The sequence below is a fragment of the Telmatherina bonti genome, assembly GCF_933228915.1.
Source record: "Telmatherina bonti genome assembly, chromosome: 9".
Classification (NCBI taxonomy): Eukaryota; Metazoa; Chordata; class Actinopteri; order Atheriniformes; family Telmatherinidae; genus Telmatherina; species Telmatherina bonti.
In genome coordinates, this window is record NC_136627.1 from 29,021,836 (window position 1) to 29,032,360 (window position 10,525).

The 10,525-nt window shown below is 38.6% G+C and overlaps 1 protein-coding gene across 1 annotated transcript in view; it reads left to right on the forward strand.

The window, feature by feature from the left end:
• robo1 (roundabout, axon guidance receptor, homolog 1) overlaps window positions 1–1,525 on the forward strand; it is a 125,951-nt gene extending 124,426 nt beyond the window's left edge. Inside the window, exon 29 of the mRNA XM_079246683.1 lies at window positions 360–1,525. Coding sequence (XP_079102809.1) covers window positions 360–374 — 15 coding nt within the window. The 3' untranslated portion in view covers window positions 375–1,525. The remainder of the gene's footprint in view (window positions 1–359) is intronic.
• Window positions 1,526–10,525: the final 9,000 nt, after the last annotated feature.

Sequence of the window (10,525 nt, forward strand, 5' to 3'; positions counted from 1 at the left end):
GAAAATGCTATCTAAACAAGTCACAGTGATCCTCAATGGTGCAGTTTTCTCCACAAACAAGAGCTGCAGGCTGCTTGCAAAAACTTTGCTGTCCCAACATCCCTAACTGACCCTGTCAGAGTTGCCAGTTTTGGCTAATTTCAGCTGCACCGAACTCCGCCAACGACTTGCTCCATTGGTAGCGCTGTATATATGTTGAAAAAGAGGGAATTGATGGCGGCTCTCTTCTTGTCTGAGTATATTGAGTGCGGCTCTTGTTGAATTAACAGTGAGGATCACTGTGCTAGATGCGCATCCCAGAAGATTGGATCCTAACCGCATTGTCCTGTTTTGTTCATTTTTTTTTTTTTCCTATCCAGATGGTTGAAAGCTGAAGAAAAGACAAAGAGGAGGTGGAACTGTTCAGATTTTCCCATGAGCGGAGCACCATTGTTTCTCCTATAATTATCTCAGTATTTCACCATCATGTCGGCTGCCATCATGCTGTGCATCAAGTGTTTCTTTAAATCGGGAAGACAAATGTTTGTTTTTTTTTTCTAACTTATCATTTTAAGTCCATTTAAAAAAAGAGAGAGAGAAAAAAAAAAAGGAAAGTGCGATGATAAAAGAACAATGAAGTCATAACAAATTATGGTATATTTAAGTTTGATTCCAATGCAATATGGAGTAAGATCCTACTCCAGACATTGTCATGACTCAGCTTGCCTTGACAAGAACTTTTTGGAGAGCCCATACAGTCAGACGTTACTGTAAGAAAAAAGCTGCAAGCAGAGAGAGAGGAGAGCTGTCTGTAAATATACATGTCTACATAATGTCTTTGTTTTACCCATTGTGGTACCTCAAAAATTGTCTTCCTTTTTTTATTTTGCAGATTCTAATTTTATTATGCCAGTAAATATAATTATTTTATCATTTCCATCCATGTGGTAAATTGCTATATTATTTAGCTGCCCCAAGAAAGTGCCACTTTGGGAATTTCTTTTTTTTTGTAATGCACTGTTGTGTTATGTGTTGTCATCAATGTTTGTTATTTGTTTTACTTTGGTTTTAAAAGCACAATCACTAAACTTTATTTTAAACCATCCTATCTATTAACCTTTTTGTCTTACTGGAGGAAAAAAAAAGTATGACAAAAGAGTCTAGTTAATCCTGATGATGCTGATGTAGGTAAAGGTTGCTGTGCTTGAAAGGAGACTGCTTACATTGTGATTGTCTCCCTCTCCAGTTCTGACGCTCGTTCAAGTGATGACAAAGACCGTTAATGTGAGTCATAGCTGCAATGTAAATATCCTTTTCACAATGACCATAAACTCAGCTATTGCACATTAATCGAAATGGTTGTGTTGCCTACAAAATGCACTTAAATGAATGTCAAACACAGGAAATTTGTCACTTTGGGAATCTGGAGAGGTTGTTCATTGAACAAGGGGAGTCTCTTTTCTCGATACAAAAGGGCTGATTGAGCCCCGTTTTAAGAAGAAAGGGTGCTGTTGTTTATTCACAGGACATTGCAAACATTTGTTTCGTAAAGTAAAAAAAAACTGAAAAAAAAGGATGAATAAAAAAGTTCAAACTAAAAGTTCAATTTGTCATCTTTTCTGAACAAATCCACCATGAGTCACCCAGCACTTCACACTAAACTTAAAGTAGGGCTGCTCAATTATGACAAAAGTTATCACAATTATTTAACATAATTATCCGGGATTTTTAAACAACGCTGCACGTCGTGGTGTTCTTGACTCCGTGTCGCGCATTGTAATAGTCGGTTCAGAGTTGTTTAATCCACTTTTACAGGAACTGTTTTACATTGGCCTCAACATATGTTTCATGCCAAATAACCGCTGTCAGGCTACAGCGCATTTTTCTCATTCACCTGTTAAGACAGCTGATTAACGTGTTTCTATGGTAACGCCCTGTAACGGAGGGATATTACATTGTTTAACTCGCCGAACTATGCATAGGAAAATAATGCAGCCAGTTCTCACTGACAATGGTATAAACTATGTTATTTTGAACTTCCACAACCTACTGCAGTTATTCTACATTAAGCTGGAGCCGACAGGAGTCTAGCCGCCTGGGAGTGCTTTAGGACAGGGAGAGGCTCCCGCTGCTGCTCGTTTGCTACAGTAACTGCAGAACAATATGTGCCTTTAAGTCAGTCGCCAAAACACAAGAAAAGTCTCTAATAACTCAATAAAAGTTGCTAGATTTCTCGCTAGTCGCTTTTAACAAGTCAAGTTGGCAACAGTGGCTGAATGAAACCAAAGCGGCTGTGGGAGGAGTTTACAGCACAGCGCTGCAATGCCAGTGATGCTCGATTAGCAACTGAAAACAGCAGGAGAGGAAACTGCCAAGAGAAAAACAATCGCACCATTTTATTTTTATGATTGTTGAAAACCCAGATCGTAATTGAGATTAAAATCCGATTAATCGCCCAGCCCTAACTTAAAGCCTATTCATACCATCCAAAAACAATATTTAACATTCGTTTCTATGACTTTAGCTAGAGTTGGGTTGCCATAACGGCAGGATAGGCAAGGAAGTCCACAGTCCTTACAGTAGAAAGTAGGGCTGCTCGATTATGACAAAAATTATAATCACGATTATTTTGACTGAAATTGAGATCTCGATTATTGAACGCAATTATCCTTTTATCTTTAACATGATTTTTTTTTTAACATTAAGTCGTGACTTTTAAAAAAATGTCTTTAGAATTCCACATATTTTAGAAAAACAAACAAATATCATGAAGCTTTTTCTTGACAAAGTGCAAATACTGATGTAAACTGAATAGATAAATATAAGTAAGGATTAAACAACGCTGCGCGTCGTGGTGTTCTCGACTCCGCGTCGGGCATTCTAACCGTCTAACACATGGTTATGAGTTTGTATTTCTTTTCTACAACATTTGCTTAAAAATAGGAACTATTTCATGTTGGCCTGGATGTGTTTGTATGCCAAACAACCGCTGTCAGGCTCCAGCGCATTTCTCTCATTCACCTGCTAAAAGACAGCTGATCTGAACCAGTTGATTAACGCGTTGCTATGGTAACGCCCCGTAACGGAGGGATATTACAGTGATTGACCCACTGAACTACGTGTGCATTTATACGAAAATAATGCAGCCAGTTGTCACTGAAAATGGTATAAACTATGTTTTAGTGAACTTCCACAACCTACTGCAGACGAGTGCTTTAGGATGGGGAGAGACTCCCGCTGCTCGTCTGTTACAATAACTGCAGAACAATATGTGCCTTCAAGTCAGTCACTAAAACACCAGAAAAGTCTCTAATAACTCCAGTAAAAGTTGCTAGATTTGTTGCTTTTAACAAAAAAAAGTCGCTAGATTTAGCCAGAACAGTGTCTGAATGAAACCAAAGCGGCTGTGGGAGGAGTTTACAGCATAGCGCTGCAATGCCAGTGACAATCGATTAGCAACTGAAGACAGCAGGAGAGGAAACTGCAAAGAGAAAAATAATCACACCCTTTTAGTTTTATGATCGAAAACCCAGATCGTAATTGAGATAAAAATCCGATAAATCGCCCAGCCCTAGTAGAAAGCAACATTTCTTTAAAACAGCTAACTTTCCAAAATAAACAAGCCATGATATTCTTACTAGTTTGAGTAGGATTTGTTGGTATACTATATAAACATCTCTACCATCCCAAAGCAAAGAAAACATTCAAACCCAATTCCCAAAAAATGTACACTGTAAAATTCAATGCTTTTAAAAATAAGATCCCAAAGGAGCTAAACACATTTCACTGATACATAATGGCATTGCCATTATTGAAAAACATCATTATAAAGCTCAATGTCATTGCGTGTATTGCATTTTAATGGGAAATCATATGAGCTGGCCTCAACCAAAAGGACACAGCGTACTTCAACACCACTGTCAAGGAGAGAGCCATCAATATCCCTGGCACAGCGTCTCTACAGCCACTTCTGCTCTGCACTGTAACTATTCAAATGTATCACCTGATGCCAATTCCATTTGCATTCTCCATTACTCACAATATCATCAAGCTGTGTCATTCAGTGAAGGCATTTGGATCTATAGAGGGAAGCTAAAACCAACAGTGAGGGGATTATTTTTAATTTGACAGGGCTAAATTGCTCCCAATTAGACACAAGGAGACCTCAAAAAGGTTACATAAGCAAGGAAATGCATTCGTCATCACACACGTACCAGTGTGTAGCTGCTGACATGTCACAACAAAGTATCCCTTAAAATCAGAGGATGACATCGTCGCCACGACTGACTCCAGACAGCGACTTATCCTAATTGGAGACTGAAATACATTTGTTCCAGTTTATTACATCGAACCTGCCTACTGCTTGTTCTCACAGAGGCAATAACCTGGCCTATGGGAGCCTTTAATGTCAAACACTGTCTGTCTGGCTTATTCAAATATCAGCGATGAAGAGAGAAGAGATGGTTCCTCCCCTCCCAGCTCCCTTCAGAGTCTAAAACAACCAGAGTGGAAGTCTTGATTTTTACAAGCTAATGAGTATTTCTGCCCACCATAATGTGTCGTGGCATCAAGAGATGCTTCAGGTGCTGTTCTGAAAGCCTTGAAAACAATCATGTTTGGTTTTTTTGCTTTGTTTTTATTTAATCATCCTTCTTTCCAGCATTATCTTCTTAAATAGAAGCTCATTTGAGATGATATAGAGACAAAAAAATGACATCTCGAAAAAGGTGCAACAATTCTTTTGTAATAATTACAGATGCAGCTTCTAAACACCCACCACCTTCCTCTTCCACCTCCTCAGCTCTCAGAGCTCCCTTCCCCCTTCATTCCCTCAGGTGTTGTCTAATAAGAACCTTTCTAAACAAGAACAAATTCAGAACATGGGGGGAGCTTTCCCTTATGCCTCCATCCATCATTTTAATGAGTGGGGGGTGTGTCCTGGCCCCTCAATGAGATGCAAGTGATTAAGGATATTAAGCGGATACACTGGCAGCTAGAGTTATACACCCCATAATGGCCTGAATATTCCCCATAAAGCAGGAATCTGGTCTGGTCCTCGTAGTTACACTACTTGTGGTGTACTGGTAAACGTTCATGTTAAAACTGGGTAAAGAATAAATAATATTTACATAAATTTGTGCATGTGCTGTGTTAGTAAATTCATCATACAATTTTTATATATGTTGGTGCATTTTTGCACCATGGACCTTTAAATTGAACATTTATAGTGGTTTCTTTAACTCTAACCAATAGAAATAACATTCAGATGAATGGCTCAAAGTAATTACAACAATATCCACCAACATAATATGCCCATGACATATTTTATGTGAAGTGAATTTATAATTAAGTAAAAAGGCTTTTTATTTTTTTTTCTTTTGGATTTAAAGTGGAACTATTATGTGCATTTCAGGCTAATTTATTTTTATTTCTTAGACCAGAAGGGCTGGGATTGATCGAGTTATTGTCACAAATCGCTTTATTTACTTCAGACCGACTCTCTCCGTAGGCTGTCAGATCAGCCTACGGACAAAACGAGTGGATTGAGACTCTTCCACATTAAGCCCCGCCTCCCGCCACTGCACGACATCGGGAGCGCGCACCGCAACTGCTTTCGCCGTCATTGTAACATCTCATAAACACAAGGATTAGGCTCATATGAACTCAATAAAAAAAACAAAATACAATGGCAACACAGCATACAGCCCTACATGTTGGAACCTGAATCAGACCCTGAAAACAAAGTGGAAAACAGCAACCCACAGCAACGAATGCAGCAGGATGTCTCTCTTTGGTAAACTCACCAGCCATCGTTGGAAATAACTTTATCCCACGTTTTCCACCCACCTGATGTATTTGTACATGTCCTTGTTAACCAGTAGAAGGTAAACAATCACCGAACCTTATCCCCCGGGACATCACAAGGATTTCCAAGTAGAAAAAACTCTCTAAAATGACGCGTTTTTCGTCGCCACGGAAACCGAACGGAGAGCGTGCTGGAACTCAAACTCAAACTCAAACATGCGTTTAGGTGATAAAAAAACTGTGCCGTTCACATGTCTGATGAGGATTCAACACTGTAACACTGTAGAAAGCTCAGAAAACTCCAAATACCATAATAGCACCACTTTAAGTATAAATAACTAACAATAGTTACACACTTTATTAGAGATAATAAAGATGTGGACTATTCTTTCATTGTGTAAGAAAGAAAATGTTATCTCTGTCACATGCACGTCATAATGAGCCACCAGAGAGCTGTGGATCAGGGAGAAAAGTCAGAAATCTAAATTTGGCTTTGAATAATTTGGGGTTTAACAGCATCTTCACTCTCTCATTTCAAGTAATCCGTTATGCATGTTTAATGGAGGTTTAAAGCTAGCTTTTTAAGCTCAATCTTCATTCAGTATTAGTCAACAATAAGCAATTAAAGTGTAATTCAGCAAATGATTCCCACTAAACCACTGACAGCACAAATAGGTTTAAAAAAATACATACTTTTTAGTTTTTTCAAAAATAGTAATGCTATTCATCGGCTTTGCAACCATCCCATCAAACTAATTCTGATTCCAATCCCACACAGAGACAAAGAATTGACTAATCTGCCAAAGTCAGGAAAATTCCTAAATACTCCATCCAGAATATGCAAATCCGTCCATAAAGCACACCAACCTCTCATCTTATTCCAACAGTGTTTCAGTTTTTGCAATCAATAATTCAAACTGATGTTGCTTTCAACTCCTTCCCAGCAGCCAAAAACTAATTTCTTTTGTGCACATTCAGGCTGTCTCTCATTTCTGATCGCCAAACTGCTTCATTAACCTCCTTCCCATGCTAGGAGGTAATTAAGTGAACAGCTGTGCACTGTCTGACAACTCATCTTACTGTCGCAACCCTCAGCGGGAACTCCGGCGAGGAGCCCGTCATCACAGGTGTGCCGTATTTAGACATCTTAGGAGCTCCTCTGCTTAGCCATTTAAACTCCAGCTGCAGGTCAAACGCCACCTCTTCAGACAATCAGAGACTTACGTAGGTTTACTCATCAGCTCATCATAATTTTACATCATTACAAAAAGTCCTCTTTTAATCTGTGTTAAACACTTGTTTAAATGTGTGAAAATCAACTTGAAAAGAGTTCTTACGAAGATAGGCATCGGTGCACAGACTGCCAGACATCCTGAGTGGAAGCCAGCCAAAAATTTTTTTAATAACTGAGAAGTAATCTGGGTGATTTGTACATCCATTTCTCACTTAGCCAGTCATTCTAACCATCCTTATTTAGTGCCTATGGGGTCTGCGCAATTAACCCAGAGGAGTATAGACTCCTCATACTGTCCAATGGAATCTTATCTCACCCCAGTTTTTTCCCTGAGTCTCAGCTTTGCATCTGTAAGCTGATCTCACCATTTAAAATTTAATATTAACAATAAATCATGCTCTTTATCATAGTGTGTATGATAATCATTAATGCTGTTAAAGCCAAGAGATTAGATGGATAAATCTAACTATGCATTAGTTAAATACATACTGCAGTACAGTAACATAGAAACACTTCAACTAAAAAGACTTCAAACAGTAAAGTACCTTCATAAAAAAAACAGCAAATTCTGCAGTGAAGATGGGATTTGTGTTAAGTTCCAACTGGCATTTACCAACTAAAACAGTCCAAAATAGTCAACATAGAGCAATACGAGACCCCAAAGAGAAGTAGAAGCAACTGTGTCAGTCAACAGATGGTAACTCCGCAAAAAAGAAAAGCTTCTTACTAAAATATTCTTGTCTTGTGAGGAAAACAATGAAATGAAATACGCACCCAGTTTGCATTACAGTCTGTCCAAAGTTAACTGACAGATTGCTGTACGGCATAGAATAAAGTTTAAGCAACATTAATGCTGAAAGCATGAAACAACTGAAACCAGCCTTTCGTTGCAGGTTAAACTGTCTTATATTTTTTGGTCTACAGTAAACTTTTGGAAATTTGAATGAAATCTGGAACAAGCTACAAAGAGAAGTTATCTTGAAGGGAGAGTGAGGGGAAAGTGACCACTTGGCCAAATGTGTTTTGAGTCCGGCACAACAGAATTTCCTCCGCGGGTCTGCTTGGGTAAGGTCATTCATCAGGACCCTGGGTATTGGCTTCTGCAAAATAAAATGTGTAAACTTTCATCTTAACCAGATTCCAAAACCCGTCTAAAAAAACAAAAAAAAAATAGAGATAGAGAATGAGAAGTTGGCGGGGTAGTTCACATTAGCCCAGGGGTGTCCAGCTCTGGGTCTCGAGAGCCACAATCCTGCAGGTTTTCCTTGTATCCCTGCTCCAACAAACCTGACTCAAATAACAGGGATAAATACAGGAGAGCAACTCTCAAGGGCCAACTCTAGACAAGCTGCATTAGATCAGTAATGCCTCTTTTATAAAAAAACGAGACAGTTAAATTTTTATTTTTCATCAAAATACCAACACCATTAGGATTAGCCAAATATTAATTTGACATCACCAAAATTGGAATACTGTATTGTAATAATAAAGACAGTGCTACACACTCGCTGCCACTCTATGAGGTCCACCTGAAGGATTGGCTGTTACACAACAGCTAACCGCCCAATCACATGGTAGCAATTTAATGCTTTTCAAGCACATAAACATGGGTAAGACAGCAAACTTAGCATCAGAATGTGGAGGAAAGGGCATAGCCCATCTCTCCCTTATCATGCATGCAAAAACCCCACCAAACGCTGCAACAGTGGCAGATTAGTGGTGCGTTTCTGCTGCAGAAGCTACTTGGAATGATCTTGCAGCAAGATCTTCTGCTGCTCTATTCTTCTATTCTATTCCTGGGCCTCAGGGCCGGTCTCCTGCAGACATTCCAATTGTTCCTGCTACAACACACCTGATTCATATCAATGTGTAGACATTAGTAGACATGTGCAGAGCTTGTCTGAGTCAGTTGTGTTCTAGTAGGGATACTTGGAACAGCCCCAGGACACCAGCCCTCGAGGACCAGGATAAAGGATCCCTGGTATAAGCTATATATTTGTTTGTGTTGCACAAGTCCATGCATGTGATCCATGTCCTGTTTTCTGTTTTTGGTGTAGTGCTGTTGTAGCATTACCTGTCAGATGTTAAACAGCATTTTCAATGGTTTTGTTTTTTGTTTTTTGTTTTTTTTTAAATCAGCACAGACATTTCATGTGAGGTAGCAGAGCTGCCTAGCTAGTAGCTACCCAACTCACTGTACACCAGAACCTGTGGCAAACATGTTATTGGTTGCAGGGCAATACCTTAAATTCAATCATGAAATGCTTCCATCTTCATGAAATAATGTTTTAAAATCTGAAATTCTTTTTTCTTCATGTAAACAAACTTAATTTCTTAAATTCTTGGCCCTTTTTAGAAGCGTTTAATCTGAAACATCTTCAGACATCAACTGATCAGCAGCAGTTAACCCAAAACAGCACTGCAACCTCAGTAACCAAACATCCAATATTTGTTATTATTTTAAACCAACAGGAGCTAAACCAACAAATAACTCATCAAGAACAGACTTTTTTGCCAAATAAACGTATAAGGCAATAGCAGAAGAAACTCTGCCCACAGTCTGTTTTGTTTCTAAACTCCTGCAACAACACAGCATTTTAGAGACCAATGGCTACTCTGATATTAACATAGCAGCAGATAGACCTCTTACCACTGGAGACATAATGTTAACTTTAATGATATACCAGAGCACTCCACCACACTAACCTCCACCTTGCTTCTAACCCACTTAACTCCAGACCACACACACACACACACACACACACACACACACACACACACACACACACACACACACACACACACACACACACACACACACACACACAAACAAATGTTTGGCAAAGAAGAAAAGGGCAAAAAAAATGTTTTAAACTGCTCCCACACAGAGAAAATCAATGGAGCACTTTAATACTTTTATATGAAGAGATGAAAAAAAAAAAGTCTCTCATTGCTTTCCTATTCATTAAAGCCTTTGTCTCTTAAATTAAAACATTAAACATTAAAACATACAACTTATTTTAAAGTTATCACAGGGGTGAAGAGAACAAGAGTTAGAGCCTGAAAAGAAATTCTTTTCAAGATTTTTTTTAACTCTGACCTGCTTCTCAATGTGCATAATTGCCTGTAAATGGTCCAATCAAACCAAGTAATTATCACTCTAGGTCTACACACTCATTTATATTCAGTAAAAATAGTTTCACAGAAATTGGCTTTAAGGTCTGATTTGAAGCAAATGCAGAAATACCAGGCAAGCTTCTTCATCACTTTGACGTAACAATGGCCCACTTTGCCATACAGCAGTCCAGCTCATCAATTTGTAAAGTTTTGGCTATAATGGCCAAATATAAACCCGAGACACAAATGAGATAATTTCCCAGTCGAAATAGTGCAGAAATACATAAATCTATGACTTTTACATCCTTCATCAGCTTTCTGTTAAATTACTGGAATGTTTTTTTTATTATTGTGTTGATTCCCAGTAGATTTTAAATTAGTCTCCTGCCT